Raw genomic sequence first — 27309 nt, 5'->3', positions numbered from 1 at the left:
GGGGAGGGCAGACCACCACGTGGACCCGCAGCCCAGCCCAGAGTGAGCATGGGGGCTAGTCAGGGGATAGGGATAGGGTGGGGGAGCGGTGTGGCAAAGGAGCTGGTAGGTGGGCTGTGGGGCCAGGCAGTGCCGCCCAGTGTGAGTACGGCACCCTACTGGACCACGGCTGAGTGTGTGTTGGGTGGGGGGGGAGAAGCACGAGCCTCAGGGAGAGAACACTCTGACCCCCACTGCCCTGTCCCAGGTGCCTCCTGCTGACTGCTGCCAGGCCTCTGTCTGAGTGTCCCTGTACCCCTAGGAGGGGCGTGTGAGGAGTGAGAGCCCCGTGGTAACCCCAGTGGGAGGGACACCGTGGGTGGTGATGATGTGGCTCCTGCTGCGGTCACTAGTTCTAGCCCAGCAATGTCAACAGCACTCAGACAGGCCCAGCATGGCCTTTAACTCAACCCTCAGGGGCCCTCCGAGCTGGGAACTGATATGGGGAAATGGGAGTGCAGAGAGGCCGCGTCCCTGACCAGAGCCGAGCAGTGAGGGAGGGCGGCGCTGGGCTCCAGACCCAGGCTGCATTCCTGCTCGCAGACCTCGGCACCTGAAGGCCCTCGAGCAGCATCTCAGGACTGTTGACAAGTGGTCCCAGGGCCACCCTGCCTGAGGGGAGCTGTGCGGCCCAGGGGCCGTCCAGCAGAGGGGACACAGTCTGACCTCCTGTTGTCTGAGGGGCTTGTCCCCTCAGTCCCCAGCTCCATCTCACAGGCACTCAAGCTGGGGCAGCCTCCTGTGGTGGGCCACCCTGACGTTCCGTTCTGGGAAGTCCGTCCACCTGTGGGATCCCAGCCTCTTGGCTGGTTACCTGAGGTGGGGAGCCTGGGAGGCTCTGGGGCTGGAAGGGGCCAGCGGAGCATGCGGTGAGGCTGGGAAGGCATCAGGGGCTGAGGTGGGAAGTATGGGATGGGCCTGGGTGAGTCTTGCCTCGGCCTGGGCTATACTGCCAGCGCCCCAAGCCCCTCAGATGCAAATTCCTCATTGTGGGCCTGTTTGGCTCAAAGCAAAGTGCTGGGGTGGCAGGGCCTCCCTGGCTGTCTGCCTGCCTGGCCTGTGAAGCTTGAACTCCCCGCCCCCCTGAGCTGGCCTCTTACCATGTCCAAGGCCACCTTCATGGCCTCCTGTAGCCCAAAGAGCTTCCCGGCCACCAGGTAGACCCCGCCCGTCCACACGGCGCAGGCCTCATGCACCCAGTGCTCCTGGGTGTCCCCGCCAGGCTCTGCTGTTGCCTCCTTGTTGCACTCGTGCTTGCGGGTCTTGTCAGCAGCTGGGGCCACCTCCTCACTGACGTCCCCTCGACCATCACAGCAGTAGCAACTCTGCAGCCGCCGGGATAGGCCGCGGGCACTGGTGCGTAGTGAGCCCTGCTTGGCCAGGTCAGCTGAGCTGTCAGGCCGGGGGGCCTTTCCGGTGGCGGTGGCGGCAGCAGCAGCTGCGCACTCAAGACCCTTGAGTGTTCTCTCGAGGGGCAGTGAGTCCTCCTCGCAGGTGCTTTCGGGCCGCACCTTCTCCTTGAGTTTTGGCTTCTTTTTGGGGAGGCAGTGTTCAGGGTAGTAGGGCCCGCAGAGGTCCCCGAGGTCCTTGAAGTTGGCTGGGTTTTGGCAGAGGCAGCAAACAAGGCAAGAGGTACTCAGGGCCTTGGAAACCACGGGCCCCAGGTGCATGGTGGAGGAGAGGGGCAGAGAGGGCCGAGGCTGCAGGACAGAAGAGCCTCCAGGAAGCGTGGCCAGGGAGGCCCCAGCTGTGTCCAGGGAGGAGGAGGATGAGGAAGAAGAGGCAGATGAGGAAGGTTTTCTGTGGGGCTTGGGCTCCTCCCCAGGAGAGTTGACAACAGTGCATACAGTGGTGAACGCGTCTCGCTTCTCGACCCGCACAAAGGGCGAGAAGGCTGGGGTGCGGCTGTCTGCCCGTAGCCGCTTGCATGAGGAAATGTACTTGAGGCGGATTTCAGGCTCTGCAGGATCCAGGGGCAGCACCTGCTGCTGCCGCCGCCGCTTGGCGCGCCCCTTGCAGGGTGAGGAGGTGGCATTCTTGGCCCGGCCCCGTGAGAGGCGCTTCCGCTTGGAGTAGCTGCTGTAGTTGGCATGGCCTGGCTGCTTCTGCGCCCTCATCTGGGGCTGGCAGGACCGGCCGTCGGGGGGCTGGGGGGCCAAGCCCAGCCCCTCCATCTTTGGCTTCTTGCTTCCCCCACCAGAGCTGTCCTCACTGGCCCCCTGCATGCTGTTGGTCCTGTCTCGGGGAGTCAAGAGCAGAATAGGGCCTAGATGGGGCTGTTTCTCTGGGGGGCCTTTGGGGAGTCCCAGGGCTGCAGCCCTGCCTTTCCGGCTTTTCTTCTTCTGCACCAGGACAGTTCCCCCAGGCAGCAGGGTCTCTGGGGACACCAAGTCCTCAGTTTTAAAATAGTCAGTCGAGGACAATTTCTTACTGTTTATGAGTTTGCCTTTTAAGGATCTGTTGGCCATATTTCTGCAAAATGGGTCGGTCCCCGAAGCTGCCGGGAGCTTCTGGCCGGCAGCCATGCTTGAGGGACCTTCTGCCCCCACGGGGCTGCCCCTGGTGCTCTTGGGCCCTCGGTCCTTCTCAGAGAGGGGTGGGCTCAGAGAGTGCCCAGGAGTGGTCCCAGGCATTTTGCACACAAACTTTTTCAGGCTGGGTGAGGTGATCTTCTGCACAATGGCCTCCAGCTTCAGGCCCCGGCCCTTCCGGGGCGGCAGCACCTTGGTCTTCGTGGCTCCCTGACAGGCCGCCCGTGAAGCCATCTTGAGACAGGCGTCAGGTGTCTCTGGGGGCGGGGGCTTCAAGGTGGGCTCGCTATTGCCTTTGGTGGGCTTGGCTTTCTTCGGAGAAGACATCCTCTTGAAGAGGGCTGGGGAGCCCTCAGCTAGCTCCTCCTTCATGTCCCCCCGGCTGCCACTGGCACTGCTGCTGCCGCTCCGTAAGACCAGGTTCCGCTTCTTGGAGGGGACCGGTGCCATGAAGGCTGACTTCCTTTTGAGCGCGTGGAGGGGCCTATCAGAGAGCTTGCTGCCTGCGCTGGGCTTGGGGACCCTCACCCACTGACCAGCCCTGCCCTCCTTCTGGGCGTTGCCGGAGACCTTTAATGTAGCAGGCAGGTGGTTGTTGGCAAGGAGCTTCTTGGTGGCCCGGCAGTTGGGGACCCGGCTTTCCGAGGGTCGCCGCCGCTTGCAGTGGAAGACCTCCTGGGTTCTGGTACGGGACCGGAGGATCATGGAGCGCTGGTCTCTGCCAGGGGGGCTGGGAGAGTCTGTCTCCTTGGTCTTGGAGCCCATGGGGCTGCTGTCAGAGGCCACTGGCAGGGCAGCCGGGTTGCTGGGGCTGGACGCCGCCTTGGGGGAGGGCTTCCCTGCACGCTTGCCAGACTTGAAGGCGGCTCGCTGCCTGCCCCCTAGCTTGTCCGGAGGGGCAGGGGTGGTTGTCAGTCCAGGAGGGCCAGGCGTGCGGGGCTCACTCAGGGCTGTGAAGGAACGGGTACACATCCTGGGGAGCCCTTCCGAGGCCCCCCGGCCTGGGGCCCCGGCCCCTTCCATCTGTCCCTGGGGGGGCCCTGTGCAGGATTCAGGCAGCAGGAGGTCTTTGGGCAGAACCGGTGCCCTGCACGGGGAGTCCTCGGCCTCAGGAAGCCCCCGATGCACCCGCCTGCTCCGTAAGCTTTTGCCCCGTGGCACGGGCTCTTTCTTAGCAATGGGTGCCTCAGGAACAGCGGGCTTGTTGGGCTTCTGGGCCAAGGAGGCCTCTGGGGCCAGGGTGGCAGGATCCCCCGGAGCCAGTGCCCCACTGGGCCCTTCTTCCCCTGGCTTCATGTGGGACAAGGAGGACTCAAACCAGCTCTGGACCTTCGACTCGGCACCCACAGTGGGGCCCAGCAAGATGACCGACTCTCCAGAGAGGTGGCATGGGGAGCCCCACCCAGTTTTGGGGTCCAGAGCCTCCTCTACCTCCTCCTTGGTACACATCAGCGGGGCCTTTGGGGACAGCGGGTCCCGAAGGCCAGGCCTCTGGTTGGGGCTGCCCAGGAGCTCGCACAGGGAGGAGTACTCCTCCTCTGCCTCCAGGTCCTCCTTCCTGCCGGTGGGCGGCAGCAGCGGCAGGTCCCCAAAGTCCGCAGCCGAGCAGCAGTGCCTGCCATCCTCCAGCCATACCTCGGCCTTACCCACCTCAGGGCACTGCAGAAGCCCGCCTGCCTCCTCCTTCACCCCACCCGCCTCCTCCTGCTGGGCATCCTGGGGCAGGGCGGCCTGCTCCCCAGGGGGCTCCTCCTCCCGGAAACCCAGGCAGGGTGAGGCCTTGTGGGCATCTTCCTTGCCGATGCTGTCCGAGGCCTTCGAACCCTGCTCCAGACCCTTGGCAAGCTCGCTGGGGTGCAGCCCCCACCGGGGACAAGCGTCGCCCAGGTTCTCCTCTGGCCAGGCAAAGGGGGTGGCGCTGTCTGCTGAGCTGGCAGTGGCTGTGTCTGGGAAGCAGTCAAAAGCGGCTGCGGTGGGGTCTGAGGTAGCAGCCCCAAGGGTGGGCCGCTCGCCAAAGGAGAGGGGACCAGTGGTCTTCTTGGGGTCTGGGGTGACAAAACCCACAGAGGGGTCTTCAAACAGCCCCGGGCTAAAGTCCTTGGTGTTGCTGCCCTTGTCCAGCTGTAAGGGCTCAGGCAGGGCCTCAGGTTCCCCTGGCCGTGGCCAAGAATTCTTGGCTATGGAGTCCAGGCAGGTGCTATGGTTCTCCAGTGTGAAGGGTGGCTTGGTGGCATCCTTGGAGAGGCCAGAGACCTCGGCCCAAGCTTTGTCGGCCTTCTCGCCGATGGCCTCCTGCAGGCCCAGGATCTCGGAGGCCAGGTCCTCCTGTGCCAGGGCGCTGAGCAGCAGCCTCGGGCAGTCCTGCTCATTGGACACAAACTTGGAGAAGTTGTCGAGCGGCAAGCTGCTGTGAAGGCTCTGGAAGGAGTCATCAGACTTGGTGGACATGTCATCAGGGGAGGTCACGGAACAGGTAGACACGGACTCGGGCTTGGCTTTCGAGCTGCTGCTGGCCCTGGCGGGGCTGCCTCGGGCCTGGGTGCAGTAGAGGAAGCCGCGCTCCAGAGGGTCCTCAGAGCCGCTCAGGTAGTCAGCCTCAGGTGGCTCGGCATGGCTGGACTGCGGCGTGCCGCTTGGTGGCTCTGACAGCGGTGTACCTGCCTGCTCGGCGGAGTAGCCGCTGCCATCGGGGCTGCAGTGCTGGCTTTTGTGCTGCTCCGGTGTCCTGGACACCAGGGTCTTCACACTCTTCTTCTGGGGCATGGTGGCCTTGGAAAGCAGCAGCTGCTGGACCGTGTTGGAGATGTTCTCCACCTGTGAGGTCAGCGCGGTGAGGCTCTGCAAGCTGAGGTCTGACAGCAGGCTCTCGGGGAGCTTGTCCTTCTGCAGTGGCTTGCAGTTGCTGGCCTGTGTGTCCACAGAGCTGGCGGCGTCTGTCGGGGAGGGGTTAAGCAGGGGCATGAAGTGGCTGTGGTCTGTGATGCCTGCGGGGAAGGCTCCTGTGCTGAGTGGCTGCTGGCTGTAGGGAAAGTTCTCCAGGTTCGGCATCAGTGGTGATGGGGTGGAGCTGTAGGAAGGAGAGCGGCCCAGGGAGCGCGCGGGCGAGTGGCTGGAGCTGGGGCTGAAGGTCTGGTAGTACTGCTCCGGAGTCCTGACGGCCGCGTCTGGCTGGCAGTAACCCGGGCCTTGCGGGCCGTAGTGTTGGTACTTGGCCAGGTTTTGGTAGTGGAGGGTTTCCTGGGCGTGGTGTCGGCTCTGAAGGGTTTGCTGCTGCTGCTTCTGCTGGTTGTAGCTGAGGCGGCCAGACTGGTAGGCATGAAGGTTCTGGACTCCTTGCCCTGAGGCCAGGCTGGCGCTGGCAGCCAGTGGCCTGTCGTGGGGCTGTGCAGACGGCGCTGTACAACTCTTGTAGGAGTGGGCCCCCTGCCCACCACCCTGGCCGGTGGAGGAGTAGGTGGAGGAGGTGGGGAAGGACTGCGACTGCTGGGGAAAGGGGCTGCCCTGGGGAAAGGGCAGGGACGAGGCGATGTCATTCTGCAGCTTCTGTCTCTGGAGCTTGGGGTAGGCTAGGGGCTGCGGGGGCGCTGGTGGCTGGGGCTGGGTGTGCAGGGGGTGAGTCCGAAAGGGCAACTGGGCACCCTGCTCTGGGTACTGCCTGCCCGGGGGCACTGCTGTCTTCTTCATCAAGTTCTCATCATATTTGCCCACCCCCCCTGGCAGGGTCTGTGGCTGGGGTGGTGGTGGCTGGGGGGTCCCCCAGGCCTGCAGGCTTTCCTCTCCTGCATAGCGGCCTGGGTAAGGGCTGCTGTCCTGGACGCCGTAGCTGGAGAACGCCGGCCTCCCCGGCAGGACCTGCTGTGAGGGCAGGCCTTTGCCACCGCGGGCGGTGCCGGCAGCTGTGCCTGCACCACCCTCGTAGCCCGGGTATGGCTGCGGGCTGTAATAGTCCTTGGCAAGCAGCCGCTGCCGGTCACAACTCAGCCCGGCCTGGCTAGGCTGCCTGTAATTCTCCAGGCGAGATGTCTCTTGTGAGGTCTGCTGGTAGTTCTGTTGTTTGCCATGGAAACCACACCTTTCTCGAAAAGACTGCATGACTTGGACTGGTTATCTGTGAAAAGAAAAGGGAGGCGGGGTGGGCCGGGGGGAGATGGGAAGGGGTCAGAGGGACAGCGGCTCAGATGGACCATTTCCTTTCACCTCAGCAAACCTGCCTGCCACCCCTCACCCAACCCTGCCCTCCCCCACAGCCCTTCCCAGTGCCCCCTGTGCCTGAGCCTACCCCACAGCTGCGCACATACTGACAGCCTGTTGCAGGGATGTGTGCTGGCAGTCCCCACAGACCCCACCTGCAGCCAAGCCTCACAGGGGGTGGCTGCCCTCCGAGCAGGGGTGGGAGGGAGATGCGGCCCCACCCTCCCCAGCCAGCTCCCCGCTCTGCCCCGTGCCACCCCTCCCAGCCATTTAGCAGAGCGATTCCCGACACCCTGTTCCCTGGGGCTGCTGGATCCTGTAATCTGGTCCCAGCTTGGCAGTGTTCAAGCATGATCCAGCCAAGCCAGGGGCCCGGAAGCTCTGCCCCTGGCCTGGAGAAGCTGCTCCCAAGGCCTGCCTCACGCTCCCATGTGCGCACACCTCTTCTGTCACTGTTGGGCCATCTGGAGCCTGTCTGCACCTTCCAGCGGACCTCAGCCGGGGGCCTCTGAGCCACTGTAGGCATTAAACAGCCCCTTCTCTGACTCCCAGGAATGCAGGACAGCAGCAGGCTTCCTATGTTTGATACCATAGGTGTGTAGACAGGTTAAGTGGCCCAGGGTGAGAGAGTACATGCTTATTGGGGACAGAACCACAGCTCCTCCATGTGTGAAGTAGCCTGGCCCTGCTAGCAGGCCGGGTTGGCCTCCACAGGGTCAGGGCCAGGTCACACCAGGCCCAGAGCCCATCTGTTTATAATTTTAGGGCTGGGGCCCCAGTGAGACCTGAAGCAGGACTCGAGGTCAGGAAATGACCTTGGGGGTGAGTTGCCCTTCAAGGCAGAACAACCCGTTTCACAAAAATGGCCGGTCTTCTGCGTGCAGGCTATAGGTTCCCTCAATTGGCCGGGGGCCTGGTCGCCCCAGAAGACCCTCCTTGGAGGGAGGAGCAAGGGTGCTCCTGGATGGGCAGTGCCAGGGGGCTCAGGATTTACCCACAGCCAGGGTTGGGGTTGGAGTGGGGGAAGGGCGACAGGAAGACCATGACTCAGCTAGGCCTGCCCATCCCAGGGCCCCAGGAGAGCACAGGGGACTTCCCAGTTCCCATTTCCAGCACGGAAAGAGGAAGGGGCAGCCTGCCTCGGGCCGCAAGATTCCAGGGTTATAGGAGAGGCCAGATTGAACTGGGAAGGGGAAAGAGACAGAGAGCAATTGGAGCAGGGTGGGGGGGGGGCACTGCCCCCAAAAGGCCCAGCTCAATCACCCCTCCTTGTCACAGGAGTCCTACCTAGCAGCTTTCTCATTCAGTGTTGAGGACTGACCGGGAGGGGAACAGAGGAGGGACTCCAGCTGGCTGAGCAGGGCAGGCCCTGGGCAGCCAGATGCCCCCAGAAGCCCCACTGCACTGGCCCGTGGCAGGCAGCCAGCCCTGATGCAGGGGCAGAGGCAGTGCTCTGCCCAGAGGGGACCAGTCTCCCACAGGGCAAGCTCCTGCCCACAGGCGGCAAAGCCCACTTCCCCCTGCCTCTCCCCAGACTCATTTCAGGCACACCCAGCACTGAGAACCGTGCCTGCCCTTCTGACCCACTTCAATCCCATCTCTGGATGCTAGGATAAAACACTTCGGGAGGGGCCTGCTACCACACACCCAGCCCAGGGGAGGTGGGGCAGCCTTCGATTCTGGCCTGGAGGTCCCCTGCCAGGTGGACAGCCCCACGCCTCCTGCCCTGCCTCTGGCAGAGAAGGGTGCCTCCCCACTTGGCCCACATATGGGCCAGCAGGTGGAAGCCACCTCTGCGCCAGGCAGAGGCACCACCGGAGGAGCTCTGCCCTCCCCCACCTCCCATGTTGTGTTTATGAGCCCAGAATTCGCAAACCCAGGCCTGCTCTGAAGGCTGTGCCTTGTATATCTGCACAAATTATATTTCAGCTTTTATTAGTCCCAGATCGCTCTCATTTCCTGCTGAGTGTCCTGTGGATATCATTAACATTTCTACAGCTTTTATTCTTTTCACATTCTCCAAAATGCACCACCCAGAAACGATATTTAAAAAGGAAAGTGCTATGACCAGTGTCCCACCCCTCCCCCAGCTTTAATCGGTCCAGCTGCTGCGTCTTTTAATTTCGTCGAGCTGTATTGCAGGCGGGTTTCCCAATGCACACGAGCAGCTGGATGTGGTGAAAGCATCTATCTCTAAGAAAAGACAGTTCAATTAAAATACGAAAAGCCCAGTGCCTGGTGGAGGATGCAGCCAAAAATGCTCACCCCCAACACAGAGCTCCAACCCCAGGCAAGGGCAGGGGCATGGGTGCCAGGACAAAGGCAGGACACCAAGGGAAGGCCTGGGAGACAACCAGCTCTGCCCAGAGGTGGGGCTCCACATCTTCTTGAGCTGCCGTGGGCTCTGTTGTTGTTATTATGATTATGATTACTTTTCAAGAACACTAGGAAAGGAGAAGGAAAGAGGGAGGCAGAGGCGGTAGAGTGGGAAGCATCAGGACAGGGGGGACAGAAAGTGGCCCCTCTGGCAGAAAAATGGTGACCTTTGAACTTGGGGGACGAGAGGAGGGGCAGAGCAGGGCAGACACAGAGGATCTGACCTCTGTGGATTCGGCTGGAGGGAGGAGTGGTGGTCAGGGGAGGGCACGGACCTCCTCACAGGGCTCCTTCTTGTCCAGCCCAGCTCCCCGCCTGCCTCTTCTCCCAGGCACTTGGTCAAGGACTTATCTCTCTGCAAGGCTTGTGCAACTGGGAAGGAGGAAGGAAGTAGGAGGGAAGGGAGGAAGAGAAGCCGGTCTTGCACTCCCTATGACAGCTCCTGGAAACTGGCCTTCCCTTGGGCCAGTGGCCAAGGAAGCAGGCCAGGGGGGCACACATACTGGAGGCTGGTTCTGGTTTGGGTGGCCCTGCATCCAGGCCTCAGGAGTTCCCTTGGCGCAGCTGTGGTCTCATTGCTCCCCCCCTCCCCCACCAGTCCCATGGTCATGGGCTAGCAGGGCAGGAGAGAGGAGGTGTGAAGAGATCCCACCCCCACTACAGTCTGCCAGGGCCCAGCAGTCCTTCCAGGCACAGACTCGGCCCTCTGCCCTCCCCAGAGGGCAATGGAGTGAAGGGGGCACCCTCAGCTGTGAGCACCTACTTGACGCTGGTGCACTTCCTGAATGCCTGTTTTCCTAGAGAAAGGGCGGTGCTGAGAGGAAAGAGACCTAGTGGGAGTCCACACACAGGGGATCTTTCTACGGAATGTCTAAAGTAGGAGCTGTGCTCCAGACCACACATGGATGCCCACTGCCTGTGACCCACACAAGAATTCTTGCAGAGGAAATATCCTGAAGCATGACAGCAAGAGGGCATGGCAACGGGGTGCTGCTGGCACCTCCTGTTTCCCAGGTCCCTTCTGCAACCTCAAGGGCCCTGGCAGCTAGTCAGGCCCACTTTACTCAGGAACCAGACCCACCTGAGGGAGGTCCACTCATGGGCAGTGGTGCTTACAGGCCACCTGCAGTCACCATGGCTGCCTCAGAGAGAGGTCCCTGCCCACCCACCTCCACAGGGAAATGCGGAGTGGGAGCCAGACTGCTGCAGCCTCCCACAGAGGGGATGCTGCAGGGCCAGCCAGGAGACTGTGGCAGGGAGATTTTCCTGAAACACGGAGTGTGTGTGTGTGTATGTGTGTGTGTATGGGTGGGGGGTGACAGAGAAGGGAGAGCCAGGAAGAGAAATGGAGAGAAGGAAGAGGGAGAGGAGAAGGGAGGGGGAACAGGGTGGGGCAGAAACGGAGACAGGAGCTTTCTGCCCCCCTGCTTCCTGGTTTGTAGCTGGCGGAGGGATAATTCTAAACCCACCCCATTGAAGGCCTGAGAACAGGAAGGAGAAAGCCACCTGAGTCAGGAAGCAGGGGGTGGCACATGGGGGTGTCCGAGGAGGCACTGAGGTGGCACCACTTCGGGCATCCCCATCTGCTGCAGGTGATGAGCACTGAATAGGAGACGTCGCTGAAGTGATAAACTGTTGGCCAGATTGACTGGTGTCCTGTGAGGTCTATTCTGAATCCTGAAGGTCTGGCTTGAACGAGGGAAAGGGTGGACCTTCCAAGAAAAGCCCACAAGACAAGCAGCCCAGTGCCCACAGGCCTTTGGGACAGGCAGGATCTTCAGGCCAGGGGCAGAGGGAGGGCCATCCTGGGGCCTAAGGAATCCCAGAGAAAAGGCAGCCCCCACCCTTGTGAGCAACACGCTTGATATGCACCCTCCTCATTCATGCCAACCCATGCCTGCATGGGAGAACCACCCAGGGGTTCACCACGCCCCTCCTAGGGCATGTCTGGCCGCTGACATGGCCTTGTGCAAGCACTTTGACGTCCTCGAGCCTCAGGGCCTTTGTACCTGCTGTTTCCTCTGTTGGAATACTAGTCTCAGGTATCTACAAGGCCCTGCTCACAGGCTTTGCTAAGGTTGCCTTCTCAGGCAGCCTTTCCAGACCAGTGTTTGAAATGGTATACCTTGCACTCTCTCCCTTTGCTTCTCCAAAGCACTTATCTCCTTGTAATTAGCCATGTGGCTAGCTGGCTGCCTTTGGTCTCTCCTTATTGTAGCAAAAGTTCCATGAGAGCAGGGATTTTTTTCTTTTTGCCTGTTTTGTTCACAGCTATATCCTCATTTCCCATAACAATAAATTATGTATTGCATAATGTGTAAAATGTTAACCCTATGAAAATATCCTGAGCCAGCAGCCGGGAGGCGGTATGGAGCACACTTGGGTGGGGGCAGGAGCTTGTGCCCACAGCCCCTCACTCAACCAACAAAGAATGCTCTCCCACCAGCCTGGCAGGCAATGCATCTGAGTGAAGTACATAGGCAAGAATGGAGGCAAACTGGGGGTCCTGGTCACAAGTACAATGAGGGGGAACACCACTTACCTCCAGTGAATTGCTGCCTTATGGGAATGAGGGCCCAGAGTGCTAGCGCTTAATTTTTTTTTCCTTTAAAAAGTCAGAAATCAGGGTTTCATACAAAGGGAAATCTCCCAATTAAAAACATGTTACCAAGCAAGTAAAAAGTTTGACATTCCAGAGTTCAAGAGAAGCCACCTGTGGGCAGCTGCATTTGATCACCAGCTCTCAGGTGTCCCATGCTGAGCTAACTGACACAGGTAGAGCTTTCCTGGGCAAAGGCAGGACTGTGCTGGGGCAGGAAATTTGGACACCTCTAGTGCAGGCACTTGAGGACAAGGACGGAGAGGGGCAAGGACATCCAGAGCCTCAGGGTGAGCACTGCAGGCTGGGGGTGGGGTAAGCAGGGCTGCCCTGACGCCTGTGGCCCTTTGGGAGGGAGGAACCCAGCAGCCTTGCGAAGGAGGTGCAGAGAGGTGGTGGAGCTGCCAAGGCTGGGAGGCCCGAAGGTCCACAGAGGCCCTTGGATGAGGCCCTACTGCCTACCACCTAGCTAGGTCCCTGCAAGACTCCATGGTGGCACTCATCGCAGCAGTAACTGCATAATTAATGTATAATAGCCAGTTTGACACATGCCTCCTTCACCAGAATGTGGTCTGATGAGAGCAGGGCTTCATCGCTCAGATTCTAAGCTGTAAACCCAGAAATTGACCCAAGTAGGTGTCTATTAAATAAATACAGTCCACCGCCTGGGTGGATGGGCAGATGGGATGAGTAAGGGGGTCAGCTCCTGGTTGGGCACATGACTTAACCCTCACCGAGGCTCTAAAGGATGCTGCCCAGAGAGGGCTGGTGATGGCAGGCCTGGAGCGGGATGGGACAGAAAGACCAACTTCCGCCCTGCCCTCCACAGCCCCCTGGGCCGCAGTCCCGCCCATGCCTGCACCCACTCACTTGTCAAGTCCATTTCTGCTGTTTACAGTCTGCTAGAGGTGGGGTGCTGAGGAGCCAGAGGAAAAGGCATGTAGATCTCTGCCCTCCAGGGGCAGACAGACACCCAGGAGGCTGTGGGAGTGGGGAGAGGGAGTCGGGAGTCAGGGGCAGCCGGAAGGGGGACTTAATGATCTGAGGAAGGGAGAGCGTCCACCGTCTGCAGAGCATATTCTAAGTCAAACCTCTCCCTCATTTTGCAGGGAAGATGACAACAACACTTGTCCAGGAGGTCCAGCAGGGCTAAGACCCCTCTACAGAAAAAGATTTCCGGGCTGGAAGCCAAAAACGGGGGTGGTGCGGTCCTCTTCTGGACACTCCAGCTTCCCAGAGGAGTCAGGGAAAGGCCTCCCCACCCCCAGCCGAGGTGGGAAGCACCCCTGCTTCACTGCCTTTGACACCCCGTCTCTGCAGCATCCTGACAGCCTGGGAGGCACACAGCCCACCAGACCTTCGTGCCCAGATCCACCCCGGGCAGCCGGGGAACTGGCGGAATTGGCGTCGCCCCCTCCCCCCAGCCCCCAGGGGAGGAAGCCGCCTGTCAGGCCGCCACAGCGTGTCAAATCCTCTTGCTGCCTAATTGTGAGACAGCGGCATTTAAAAAAACGCTTTCCTGGCCGCCTGCCACACCGCAAACTGCTTGGTATAATTTTATTATTAAGGAGAGAGAAGGGGGAGGTTGGAAAAAGGAGCGAGAAAGGGGGCGGGGGGAATCGCTCCGTCCCAGTCGGCTGGTGGAGCCTTGCGCTTGCTGTGGAACCGGGATGGCTTTCCAGTGGGCAAGCCGACTTCGTTAATTGCGCATTCATTCTCTACTTAGAGTAATTGAAACGGAGCAGCCCGGGTCTGACGATTTAGGGTCTGCGACTAGGCCATTAACCCTTTCCGCGGCTGCCCTCCCGCCCAGATCGATATCGCGGACCCCTTGGAAGGCGGGGACAGGCCCCTGGGCCCCACGGAAGGCCCACTCTGGGGCCGGGAGCCCACACCGAACCTCTGCCGCGTGCGGGGAACCCGGGCGTGCACCCGACGCGAGCAGGGTTAACGCGGCGCCGCGAGCCTCGAAGCCCGGCAAGGGCCAGGCTGGGGATGGGGAAGCCGCGCAGAGCGTGTCGGGGTTGTTTGCGGCCTCGCCGCCCCTCGGCAACAGATGTTTCAGCCGTGTAAGACAAAGGCAGAGCGCCTGCTGCTGCCGGGAGAATATCCGCAGGACTCCCTCGGGGGCAGGTAAAATTTCACCTTCTATTTGTGTTCCTCCGTCACACCCCCGCCCGCCCCTCCCGGTTTCCCAGCCTCTGCTCCAATCCGGAAAGCGCCACCAAAGACGCCGCACCGCCTCCGCCGCAGCCCAACCCGCTGACCCCAGCAAGGTCATGGCGACCTCGGCTCCGCCAGCAGCCCGCCCGCCTGCCTCCTGGGGCGCCCCCGCCCGCGGTCCAAGGTAATTGGAGGCGCAGAGAGAGAAAGGGGGCGCTGCACTCGCAGCCGAGCGGAGGCGCCGGACGCTCCGCGCCTCCCTCCAGCCTGTGCCACATGTGACCCCGAGTGGCTGCACCGCCTGCCCCCCCCCCCCCCCCCGCCCCGGCCGCCGTCATTCATCTCCCTGATTCCCGCTGTAGCCGCCCTCGGAAGCCAGCCGAGTGAAGCAGCTGTTCCTTGCACACTCCACTTGACCAAAGATGATGATAAATGAGGCCCGGGCTGCACCGGGGACGCGGCGGCGGCCGCGAGGGGCGCGCAGGGCTGGGCGTGTAGCCCTAGCCCCCTCCTCACTTCCTGGGAAGGGCGAGGACGCAGAGGGCAGAAGCCGAGAAGCAAAACCTAAGGTCCGCAGCACTTCCCCCGCACCGCCCCATCTCCCGGCGGTGTGGAGCCGAGCGAAAGTGCGCCCCAAACGCAGGTCCGAGGCGCAGGCTGAGCTCTTGCGGCCAGTGCTGCAGCCCCTCCCTCCCTGCCCTTTCCCCTAACGCCTTGGTCCCCGCGGCGCCTTGGCCCCCACCCCCAGTGCCTCAAACCTATTAACGCTTGTAAATAATAAATAACTGCGTTTTTCCCTCCAACTGCGCGAGGCTGCAGGCGGAGGCCGCTGCAAGCTGCGCCCGGTCCTGGAAAGGGGGCACCCTCAGTCGAGTGCGGGGGGCTTTGGGCGCGCGGCCCAGCACACGTGCCGCCGCGGCACGCAGACCGGCACCCCGCCCCGCAGAGGAGGGGGAATCCCGCTCTGCCCTCCCCAACGCCACCTCCCCTGGAGTCCTCTGGCACAGAACGAGGCGAGAGCGCGCGCGCGCGAGCTTCCCAGCCCGAGATTATTTTTAATCTGTCCCCCCCTTCCATATCTGCCTCTCCCGTTTGTGCGCCCGCCCGCCCGCCCCAGCAGCCGAGGCCGCAGGTTCCTCACCTCGCTCGGCGGCTCCGGTCTCTGAGCACCTCCCCCGGCCCGCGGCCCCCGCCCCTGCGCGGGCATCGCGCGGCTAAATCTCAGCCCGGAAAAGACCGATTAGGAGCCGCGTGCCTTTCTGCAAAATATTGGAACCGGGTGGGGTGGGGGCGGGGAGAAGAGCGCTGTGGTCCCCTCGCCTCCCCACTCGCGGCGCGGCTGCGAGGGTGGCTCTGGCTCTCGCTCTGCACACAGGGGGCTGCCGGCCCTGGACATTGAGCACCCCTCTGCTTTTTCGGCCTTCTCTCTACAACGCCCACCCTTCCTCAGTCACTGACGAAGCTGGAGCTTCTACCGCAAGGACCCTCGGGCGGCGCCGCCAAGCGCAGCGCTGCCTCCCCCACCTCCAGTCTCCTCCCAAAGCTGCTTCAAACAAACAGCATTTAAACAGCAGCAGACCACCACACCAACAACTTCAAGGCTAACTCGGCCCGTGCCCGAGCCTCGGCGCACCTCGGGGCCTCCCCCTAACCCTTTCTTCTAGGCCCACCTTCGCTTCTCCCTCCCAGCCCCTTTACCCTTCGGGGCCCCAGAGCTCAGGCCCCGCCCCCTTCCCCCGGGAAAAGGAGACAGCAGGAAGTTCATGTCCACTACCATTAACCGGCTCACTAGAGGCCACCCACCCAAACCCCAGCCTGTCCTCCCCCTTGGAGGGGGAAGCAGAAAACCCTTGTAGGCTTTGGCTGAATCAGTCACTTGACATTTTCCAGACTCTGATGTGCCCAGTCGTGGAGGCTCAGAGCTTTGGGCCCCTGAGCACCTCCCTCCGGAATGAGGTCGGGGGTCAGAGATACCCACCGCAAAACAGGGGAAAACGGGAGGAAGTGTGGGCTGCGAAGGAAGGAAAGAGGCATTCCAGCAACAAGGAGCCGCCCGGGTTAGTGGCAGGAAAGAACACAATCTGCTTGGGAACCTGAGCCACACTTCCTTCCCCAGCCCGGCTATGGGTTGGGAGAGGCCCCCTCCCCAAGGCTTCCGACCTGAATCAGCAGAGGTAAGAAGCCTGGTGGGTTGGGGGTAGGACAGACATGAGGAGAGCAGTCGCACTGGGCTTGCCTGACTCGCCCTGGAGCCAGCTGCTGGGCCCCCTTGCCCTGAAGGCAAGAAGGGGGGAAGTGGGTCCCCTTAGTACCTGTGCAGGGCCTGGCAGGGTTCTGAAGGCTCCATCCCACAGCCAGCCCAGACATAGGGCTTGGGGCCTCCCTCAGATCTAGAAAGTTCTCAGTGGCCTTCAGACTTTTGGAATGGGCGAAAGAGGAGCAGCAACATCCTCCAGGTGCCTTGATGGATTTTACCTCTAACCCTCAAACTACCCTTCTAGGAGGTGATGTTGCCTCTTGTTTCACAGGTTTGGAAACAGGAGAGAGCAGCAACGGGCCATCTAGGCCCTGGGGTTGGGGCCTCCAGCTTATTCTGCTTTCCAGCAGCTGGGCATCAGGGAGGTGCCCTGGGGCTGGAGGGCGTGAGACACAGAGATGACAAAGAGGTTTTGGTTTGTTCCTGTGAAACTTTAAGAACACTGGTTTTTGTGAGAGGAAAACTGAAGAGCAGGCAGTTGGTGTGGTGGGGAGGTGGAGGGAGGGAGGAGTCACACTGACAGCACCCACCAGGGAGGGTTCCCAGGTGAGGGCGCTGAGCTGCAGCCACCTTAGTGAGGCCTCCAGTCCACACCGGGCTCACTTTTCACATGTAGCCCAAACGTAAATCTCACACAGACAGGTACCACCACATTTCAAATGTGCGTGGCTATTTTGATGAATAAATTACAAATTCATTTAGGGCCAGCGGCTTTGAGTCGATAATACAGGCTCTTTCTCCCAACACAGACCTACAGACGGCTACTATTTTGCTAGGGGTCTGCATCTCAAGACTGGGCTCAGTGGGGGAGGACGCCAACCATGGATAGCCAGGACCACCCTCTCCTGGTTCCGCTGCACCCCTGTGTGGGGAAGGAGCTTCCATCTCTGGGCATGGCTTGAAAGGCTCCCAGCTATCCTGGGTCTGAGGGACTGACCAGAAGCACTAACCTTTGGGGAAAACGAACCACTAGCTACTGTTCCAGAGGCAGCCTGGGAGCTTTTCCTCAAAACGGAAAATATTTGCTTTTGGTTTTCGGCTGCTGCCTCATTCTGGCTGATTTTCCTCAGAGCGGTAAAAGGTGGAGGTGCTTTGGAGTGAAAATGAGGCAAGGACACGCTGTCTGAGCCCAGCATCTGGCCGTCTTAAGCAGCACTGTTTTCCTTCCAGGGTGAACAGGAGACTTTCTGCTAGCATTCTGTGCAGTGGTTTTTTGCATTCCCAGCTAAAGGCCGTTTGCTCTTCCCAAGCCCACCTCCAACTGCACCAAACCTTCTAGAGGCTCCTCCCCTCATGCTTCCAGTCACTCAGCCACTCAGCATCTGGGGCAGAGAGCCTCCTCCAGATGTGTGCAGATAACTCGGCCTGCCTCCAGAGTGGACTTGTTTTGGAAAGTTGCAAGACACTCCCTCCTGGCTGCTTCTGAGGTGCTGGTGTGGAGAGTGGCTGGCCTCCTGGCAGGGGTGGGGAGGGGTGATGATGAGGGCTGCAGAGAGATGCCAGATTCACCACAGCCAGTCCTGTCCATTGTGTGGACTCACAGGTGGCTGGTCGTTGTAAGCCTTTAGGGTGAGGGGAGGCATCATCTGCCCCCACTGCACCCTGACTGTAAATGCCTAGGACCCTGATGCCACACAGCTCTGGATTGAAATCCCAGTTTGCCATACTCTCTGCTGTGTGGCCATGACCAATTCACTTAACCTCTCTAAGCTTCATGTTCCTCAGCTAAAACCTGCTTCTATTAACACCATTCCAACAGGGCGATCCTGAGACTGAAGGGGGTACTGTGCTTGGCACCTGGCAGAGGCTCTGTGAAGGACAGAAACTCAGTGCCCTGTTGGGGGGTAAGGACCGAGTCTTGTCTTTTCCCTGTCTCCCAGGGAGCTGTGTGTATCCAGGACAGAGCAGGTCTTCAGGGAGGGCTTTACGAGGGACAAGGACACCCCAGGGCTGGGAGGGTGCCAGGACTGAAGGTTAAAGCCCATCTCCAATGGCAGGTGAGCTGTCTTCCCAGCATTTCTTGCACACCAGTGTGCACATCTTAGTAAGATGCACGTTCTGCTGGTGGTCAGGCCTAGGGCCCTGCCATGTCAGTGCTCCCAGGAAAGGCTGGCACCACCGGCCTGTGGATTGCAAGTGACTGCAAGACCTCAGCCTTGGCAACATTCCAGTCCCTCCACATCCTGGGGACCAGGCACGGCACCCCGAAGCCCTGTGTCTCAGAGCTGGCCGCTGCAGGGCCTGGGCAGCCCTGCTGCTCAGCGTGCAGCCCTGCTTCTGGCAGCTCCACTGTGTGAAGCTTGCTGTCACTTCATGTCCATGCCTCTGGGGCCTTGGTGTCCCCGTCAGGAGAGCTGGAAGCTGGGATGCAATGACTCCACTCTTTCCTTTGCTGTCTGCCCATCCCCTCTTCCCTTCTCTGGCCCCTTCTAAAGGCACAACGAGTCTGAGACCCCAGCATCCACCCCAGGGGCTGCAGTCCTTGGGGTACGAGGCTCACCCACACTCAATCAAGAGCAGCCAGTTCTCACTTACTGCCTACGTGCCAGGCATGTCCTGAGAAGCGCTTGCATTTGCAGACCTCGTCCTCACAACAGCCCCATCGGGTAGGTACTGTCACCATCTTTGATTTATGAAAGAGGAAACTGAGACCTGGAGCCACAGCTGAGGTCACATCCCAGGTTAGGGCACAGGGCCTAGAAAGGCTGGACGTGGGTTCTTTCTGGCCTGGCCCCTAAGCATACCTGGCCTTTGAGGATTTCCTTTAGGGAAATGGCCCAGTGGATTGTCTTGGTACAGAGCAGCTGTGGGTGTGGCAAGCTGCTCATTCCCAGCTGGCGGCGAGGTCGGGGAGAGGAGCCTGGTCCAGTGAGGAAGGTGGGGGTGAGCCCATGAATCTCTCTGGAGAGCCTTTTTGCAATATGGACCCGAATAAAAGCCCTAGGTGCCCTCTACCCAGCAGTCCTGCTCCCAACCAGATGCAGGGTTGTCTGCACAGGGCAATGACCTGAGTTGTCGACTGCAGCAGCGAAAGACTGGGTACCCCCAAACATCCATCTGAGAAGGACGAGGGGAATATGGGGGAAGTCCTCGCAGTGCAGCACTAGAGTGAGTGTGCTCAAGCTTGTGAATCAGGGGCGCAGCCTTCAGATTCGGTGAGAGAGCACAGGGCAGACGGTGTGCAAAGATGCCCACTTTGCATAAAAGAGACACTTGATTTTTTTTTTCATGAGCACTTGACGCCTAGTAAAGATTTTTAAACTGCTATGGATAAAGACTGAAGAAAGAGCCTGGCTGCGGGCTCCAGTCGGGCAGAGCCACATCACGGCTGCCGAGCTCCAGGCCGGGGCGGGGGCACCCTCTGCTCCTCAGACGGGATGCGTGCCAGCTGCCAAGAGCAGTCAGCCCACCTGCGTCCTGCACTGGGCAGTCGGCAGGGCAGGAATCGTCCTCCCATTTTACAGAAGAGGAAACTGGGGCCCCCCATTAGGGAAGGACCAAGTCTGAATCCCCGTGTGGGCTGTGTCCTCATGTCCAGGTGCACAGTCCAGGGCACACGAGCCAGAACTGGCTCGAGGACTGAACTGTACAGACAGCCAAGGCCTCCAGAGCCATGGATGGCCCACAGGCCCTGCTCCTGGTCCGCATGCCACCATTCTCTCCACTCTGGTTCTGCCAGCAGTGCGCTTTCCTTTGATCCTCAGAACAAAGGTGACACATCATAAAATTTAAAAGCAGAGGCCTTGCTGGGCTTCCATGGGGCCTTAGGACTCCAGGCTCTAAGGGCGTGGCTGACAGCCCAGGGATACCTGGGGCAGAATCCTGGATGGGGCAACCCCCAGTCCGGGGTGCCTGGGGAGGTGACCCCAGCGCCCATACCTCAGTGTCCTGATCTGTGAAACAGGAGTGAGAAGCATGCCCCTCAAGGGCTCTGTAAGAATTAAATGAGATAGTGGGCAGAGTCATCTAAGCAATGCCTGGCAGAGGAGAGACTGATAAATGAGCTGCTATTTTTATATTTAAGAGGTAAGTATGTAATTTTTTATAACAGGAAAAGTTCAGGAAAACCCTTATCCTGGTTGTAGCTGGCTATGGGGGTAGGGCCAAGAAGGCGGGGATCCTTGGAGGGAAAGGAACCTGGCTCTCGCCTCCCGCCCAGGAGCAAGGGGTACCCGTCCAACTGGCTGGATCCGCTGTCCTGGCCCAGAGGCCCAGTGGGCAGTGGCCAGAGAAGAGCCCAGCCGTCTGTGTTCCCCAGCTGGCATGTCGGGTGGAACGGACTTGGCCAGCTGGCCGGAGGCCCCTGCAGCCCCAGGCCTGGGGAAAGAGGGCGCAGAAAGGCACCGGTGTCCCACCCTGTTCCACGGCTGGCCGCTTCCAGCCCAGAGCCTCTGGGTCTTTGGAAAGAACATCCAGTACCCGAGGCCCTGACAATTTACTCTGTGACCTCGGGTGAGTCACCCCACCTCTCTGGGTTGCCACTTCCTTAGTGATTAAATGGGGATAGTGGCAAGTAGTCACTTCACAGGCTGACCAAAGAACCAATAAGAAAACGAACATAAACCTCCTGTGTGTCACACCCTCACAGCCATCCTCACATGGTGCTCCGATGTGCAGGGCCACACTCCGGGAGCAGCCTGCACATGGCGGAAGCACCCAGCTTTGGGCAGAAGCCCTGTAACAGGTAAGTAATAAAAGGCCTCACATGATTATTACTATAGTATACTTTAGGGTTATAGGGTCAGGCCTAGGTTTTGGAAGCCCCAAACTCAATTCTGGAAGGCCCAGGAGGGGTTGCTGTGTTGTGGCTGACAGTGACCCTCGTGGCAGGTATTGGGGCACAAGTCAGTCTCTTCAGCCGTGCTTTCTGGGTGCCCTGCATGTGCTGGGACCCAGAGATGTGCCTTCCTCCCTCTCATCATTTCAACCCCCAGAGTAACTGCAAGGAACACAGGGGCACCCCCACTGCACAGACACAGCCATTCAGATCTAGGGGCAAAGGGGATTTTTTGGTGAGCAGTAACATTTGAATCTGAACTTGGCCTGTCTGGCTTCAAGTGTGCCCCCTGGGTAAGGGTCCCAGGCACAAGCAAGCAGGGTGGGCATCAGAGTCCCTGGAGGCAGGAACCTGGGCCTACAGAGCCCCGGGACAGGGCGCTGTGCCCCTCACCCTGGCCTTGAAGCCCCTGATCTGTGGCCTCTGGGCTCCACCTCTGCCTCCTGGAGGGAACAGTGTGACCCAGAAGGCTTCTCTGGCTGAGGCCTCCTTGGCACTGCTGTCTGTGTCTAGAGGGGACACCGTTCAAGCTCAGTGATGAAAGGCCTGCACTGGAGACTTGGAGGGGAGCAAGATTCCCATGGGAAAGGATGGCTCTGAGCACCGGCTCCTACAGGCTGGCTGCCATGGCAGATAAGCCACAGCAAGATCCCAGGCCCCCTGTCCCTCTGTGGGAAGCAAAGGCTGTGGGCAGTGGCCACAGACTGGTACAAACAGCAGGGGAACCCCCTGGCAGCCCAACCTTGTGTTTCCTCCACTGCAGCTCCGTCTCTGTCCCTGTCAACTTTGCAGGCAAACGCAGTTCACATGGACCAGATGGGCCAGCGGGTCTACACCACCCGCCTTGGCCCCCAGAGCTCCTTTGTCACTTCCCTTCCCACCCTGGGAGCCACCACTGGAAGGATTTTTGTCTCCCAAGCAAACTGTTTAGAGACCCACTTGTTCTCTCTCATGGGGCCCCAAATAGCTTCTTGAGTCTTTGTTGGATGGTTCCTGGGCCACATGTCTGTTACATGAATGAATGAATGGGTAGAAGGATGGGTGGGTGAGTGGACAGATGGACCTTGGGTGGAATGGAATTCCATCCCCAAGCAAAGCCACTGCTGTTTGTGTTGGCCTGAGCAAAATACGATTTCCCCAAGGTTCTGAAGAACACTGCAGGTGGTTCTTGGGGTCCCCACTGCAGCTGCCCTTCATGACACCCAGGCTGGGAAACTCAGAGGGGCACGGCCCCACTCACACCACACAGGGAGGGGAATCGGGCCCCAGGCTTCCTCCTCCCTGTGCCACGTCACTCCAGATCCCCAAAAGGTCCCCCAGATGCCCCATTCCTGAGCCCTGCCCCCCACCCAGGGGCCCCCAGAAGCCCCCTGGGAGTTCCCCTGGCCTTTCAGTGTCCCTAGACCGGAGCGGCTGGGAGCCTCTCCGTGGGGGCCAGAAGGACGTTGGAGAAGGGAGGGGTGCGTGCCTGCTGGAGCCTGCCCAGCAGGTTTGCAGAGCAGAGACAGCAGCGTGTTTGTCATCTGCGGAGGACAGTGGGTATGGTTTAAGGTGAAATTTAAGCCCATTAGTGCTTGACTGATGACATCAGCAGCGACAGTGAAAGTGATGGTGGCAGGGTGTGTGAGCATCCATAAATTTTCAGTCTTGGGCTGGTTTCTGTGCCCCCACCAGCCTAGACCCACAGAGCCAGCAGGCCCTGCCCCTGCCCCAGCAGCCAGGCACAGCCCCCAGGGTCTGTGTGGGCTGGGGCCTCAGTCAGGGCGTGAGAACAGAAGGGCCAGAGAGCCCAAGCGTGGAGGCAGTGTCTTCTTAATCTCCCTCCTTTGTCGCTCCTGTCTTTCTGGCGCACACACAGGACCCCAGCTCAGCCAACAGCCTCTCTTCCCCGGGCTGAGCAGTTTCCTGCAGCTAATGCCTGACAGCTCTGTTTATGTCTCCCCATAATTCTCCAATTTTATGTTTTTTTTTTCAGGGCCATTAAGCTCCCAGCCACAAGCTCCTTCCCCTGCCCCCGCTTGCCTTTGTCCTTGAGGCCCGCAGCCCCACGGCCCTTTGGGAGATAGGCTGTCTTCCCCAGCAGGTGGACGAGGACCTCAGTGGGAGGCCTCGCTCAGGACAGACAGCCCTCGGCCAGGACTTCCCAACACCAACTCCCTTGTCTTCCAGCCAGAAGTCTTATCCCGCAGGTCCACACCAGGGTCCCATGAGCCCTGCCAAACCCTCTGGCCCAGGTCCTGCCCCCACCCCCAATGTGGTTATGTCTTAGCCCCAGCCTTTCACTTTTCTTCCTGGCTGACCTTTCTTTTCCCAGAGAGCCCTGGTCAGCTTCTGAGGTCAAAGCCTGGCTCTCTTCCCCCACTCTAACCCCCTCTGTGGCTCCAGGTCCCTGGATCCAAGGAATCCTCAGTGTCCTAAGTCCTACACTCCACACTCCTGCCCTGGGCCCCAGTCCTCCCACAGTCTACCTCTGCAGAGGCCCCCACGTCCTCCCCTGCCACCCAAGGTCTCTCAGAGCCAGAGCTCACAATCCAGCCTCTTCTCTTACAGGGAATCCTGTGACTGCCTCCAGGCTGGGTTTCCAGTTCCTAGCCTCTGGCCCATCTAGCTTCTCAAAAGCTCTGCTTAGGGTACTCCCTTGCTATAAGGCCTTCACTGACTCCCCATTACTCCTACCTACTTGAGCCCCCATCCTCAGTGTGGTGCTCAAGCCCCCCCAGCTCCAGCACCTGGAGAAAAGCGGGCTCCTGCTGCCTCTGAGCTCTCTGAGATCAGGCCTTCGCTGTCCCTGACAGGCTCCCCCATGTCCCGGCCAGTTCATGCCCCTGGGGTGCCCTTCCCTATCTCCGCAGGCCTGAATCCAAGGGAGCAGGGGCCTCTGAGGGCCTTTCCTGATGCCTTCAGAGGTGATTCTTCCTTTCCTTCTGGATCCCACGGCCCCTGTGCAGCTCCCGCAGCTCATGGAGTCCATCGGCTCCCCAGCCCCAGCTGGGACACGGAGCTTCCTGCGTCATAGTCACCCACGAAGGCTGGCATGGAATGTTGAAAGAACAACCTCACCTTGAACTCCCTTTTCTTTCCAGGAATACCCTTCACCACTCCTATCCTGGGGCCCAGCACACCCCACCCCGCCCACAGGAATGGGGGAGACGTGGCAGGGAGGCTCAGACCCCTCTGTCAGACCCCCGGTTCCTTCAAGAGGCCACCTGTGTACCTTGTGAAGGCATGAGAGTCCTTCCCTCTCTGTCCTTCTGGCACTTCCTCTCTTCTTTGCTGAGCTGCCACTGTCACCCAGAGGCCCCTGGCCCTGCCGGCTCATCGGCCCTTGTCCTGGACACCCCTTCCCCACAGGCGTAGGTGACCCTAGTTCCACCTGTCCTGTGGATGCAGCCCTAGCCCCACAGCTGCCCTTTGCCCCCTGGCACTGTCACAGGCCTTCCAGACACCATGTAGCCTCGTCCCAGCTCCCTTCCTCTCTCCCCGCATGAGTGGGTGCTGGGGGGTGTGCGAGCTGCCTCCCTGAGGACAGAGATGGGGAAGCAAACTTGATACCTGAGCTGCTGCACTTCCCTGCACTTCACATGTGCTCGGCTCAGCTCCAATCAGTTCCAACCTGAGCTGCCCCATCTCCCTGGTAAGTCTGGCCACAGCTCTGCAGGCCCTCCACTCTGCCCTGCCTGCCCGGCTGGCATTCCACTCAGGCCCAGCCTGCCCTTGGTGGCTTCACCACTACACTGGCAGTTCCTGGAGTGGCCATCAGCAGCACTGCTTGGCACCTGCCTCCATGTGTGCCTCAGACAGGGCACTGGACCTTACAGGCCACATTCCTTTGCCTCTGAAGGGGCCTCCTAGCCCCGCCTTCCCCTCCCAAATAGCTCAAGCACAGAAACACTTCAGGGTCAGGCTCCGGGAGAGGCCACCCCATGGAGTGCCACCAGGACTCCTGTTGTGCAGAGCAGGGGAAGCTCCGCCATCTGTGTGGCCCAGTGCAGAATGCAAATGCAAGCCCCTGCTCAAAAAGTGTCACTCTCAAGGCAGCACAAGGCATTTAGAGCGAGCTCAGGGCATTGCTGAGCACAGGTCCCCAGTGAGGAGAAGGTTGCCGCACGGGCGCTGCACCATGCCCTAGTTCCCCAGGTCCCAGGTACCCTGCTGGGCTCTACGAGAGGGTCACAGTTTAATCCTCACGTCACAGATAACAGAAAGCATAGGAGCAACAAAAGTAATAACAGTAATCATAAGAGTACCAGTAATCCAAGGGTAGCCACTGAGCACTCACCATGTGCTAGGTGCTTTGTGCATATTAAGTCGACAAACTGTCACAGCTACCCCGTTCTGTGACTCGGGAGGTGGGGAGGTCAGGGAGGACGCAGGGCTGACCCTGTGGGAAAGTGCTGCAGGCAGGAGGGAGCCCAGGCTGCCCTAGCTCCAGGGGCTGGCTCCCAAACAGACTGCATGCCAGGGGCCAGGCCTGCCCTGTGCCCAGCCCCCGACAAGCATTACCAGGCTCTCCCTTGGGAGACAATGCAGAGCAACGGGGCCCCTGCTGCCCCTCCAGCACTGAGACCCCAGGCCTCTGGCTCTGAATGGAGCCTGGGAAACCATCCCCTTACCCTGCAGGAGCACAGGCACAGCGACTCAGAGGGGGACAGCTCCTGCAAGACCACACAGCAAGGTAGGACCCCAAACCCAGCTTTCAGCAGCCCTGTGTCTAAAGGCCCTTTTCTGTCCCTTGGGGGCTCACGATGGGATGTAAAATGGAAACGGTGGACAGAAGCAGATGGTCAACATGACCCCAGTTTTTTTAAACAAACTGGGTGTGAACACACAGAAATGCTAACATTGGCGTCTCCTCATTGGAGGAGCTAGAGGTGACTCTATTCTTTATAGTCTTTGGTCGTTTTGTATATTTTCTCCAGTGAGATAAAATTTGCCAGAAGGCCCAGCAGCTCTGAGTGTTTCTGAATGAATGGGGAATAGGAGTCTGCAAAGCCGAATTCTGGTTCATGGGGAGCTGCCATGGACACACGAGCCCAGCAGACCAGTTTCAGGCCATGCTGGTCTGGACCAGTCTTCCCTCCCAGCTGAGGGTTCAGAAGCTCATCTGGTCCAGGGGCCTGGGTTCATCCCTGGCTCCCCTGGGGGATCTGTCACCAGGCCCCTCTGCTCCTTGGAGGTACAGTGGGGTTGAGGCCCCCAGCAAACGCTATGCAGATGCTGGGCTTTCTGCAGACAGCTCTGAGCCACCTCCTGTCCCCAAAGCCCCTGGGCCTCTGGCCTGAGAAGAGCTGACAGCTCCTTAATAAAAGCAGGCCACAGACATGCCCGAGTGACAGCGTACCCGTGAGAGGTGATGTCTGGCATCAAAGCCTCACTTTCCCCTTCCTGTTAGACTCTGGGACAATGCACATAAAAAACCCCACGTGTGTGTGACAAAGATGCGTTCTTCTCACAGCTGGCCAGTGTCTCCCTAGGTTGAATGGCTGGCCCACTTCCCCAGGAGCAGGGGTCTCAGGGGCCATCCTATGCCTGGGTTGCCCAGACATGGGGCCAGGGGAGACCAGTCAAAGGAACAGCTGTGCCATATCTTTTTATTAAAACAAGAACCCAACCCTTAGTGGCTGGGGGGAGGGGGCAGGTGGGCGACATGCAGACCACGTGGATCTAAGAATCTCAGCAGAGCCTCGCTCTGGCCTCTAAGGACAACTGCAGCCAGCTGCACACAGCCACTTCGAGTGCGCCCTGTGAGCTCACCTGTGAGACAGCCCCGCTAGGCAAGCCACCTGTCCAGCAGGGTAGGCCAGGCCTTCCTGGCAAGGAGGCTCAGGTTCGCAGGTGTTGGCCACAGTGCCCGTGGCCTTTCCTGTTGAGTTCCTGCAAGAGAGGGGCTGACCGTGCAGAGGCCTGGGCAAGCTCCATAGGAAGCTTCTGTCTTCCAAAGGCCGAAGCCTATAACCCCACTGTTCTCCTGACTTCACTTTGGGCAAAAAATTACCCCTTCTTGGTGCCCATTAGGAAATACCACCCCAAGATGTAACAGGGCAAGTGTCACTATCTGAAGAGGGAGTGACCCCCGACTCTTCACCCTGTGGGCCCAGGAGCAGGGAGCAAAGTGGGGCTCAGCCAGGCTGCTCTGGCAGCCCCTCTGCTGACTCACTGAATGGGGTCAGCCTTCCCTCATGCAGACAGGCAACGGGGTGGGGCTGGCTCATGGAGGGTCAGGGGATGTTCTTTACACATGCACCTGGCAGGTGTGAGATCTGCATTATGATGCACACGCTATGGCCATTCCTGTCCGTGTGCTAGAACATGCCACGTCACCACGTAACTCCCACCACCAGCCTGAGGGTTACTGCCCGGGCTGAACACGCAGCCC

The 27309-nt window shown here is 59.9% G+C and overlaps 1 protein-coding gene across 7 annotated transcripts in view; it reads right to left on the bottom strand.

The window, feature by feature from the left end:
- Positions 1-27309, bottom strand: part of RAI1 (retinoic acid induced 1) — a 108304-nt gene that overhangs the window by 8289 nt on the left and 72706 nt on the right. For 5 of the 7 annotated variants that reach the window (XM_036032854.1, XM_036032857.1, XM_028534215.2 and 2 more), the window contains one exon: positions 1140-6678. In XM_036032854.1, the coding sequence (XP_035888747.1) occupies positions 1140-6662 (5523 nt within the window). In that variant the 5' untranslated portion in view covers positions 6663-6678. Of the gene's footprint in view, positions 1-1139; positions 6679-11679; positions 14589-15040; positions 17057-27309 lie in introns of those variants that run through there. The other 2 variants (XM_036032855.1, XM_036032856.1) reach the window with 2 other exon arrangements.

This window comes from Phyllostomus discolor, chromosome 8 (assembly GCF_004126475.2).
Source record: "Phyllostomus discolor isolate MPI-MPIP mPhyDis1 chromosome 8, mPhyDis1.pri.v3, whole genome shotgun sequence".
Lineage (NCBI taxonomy): Eukaryota > Metazoa > Chordata > Mammalia > Chiroptera > Phyllostomidae > Phyllostomus > Phyllostomus discolor.
Note: the sequence above shows the minus strand (reverse complement) of the source record. Positions and strands in the feature narration are given on the sequence as shown.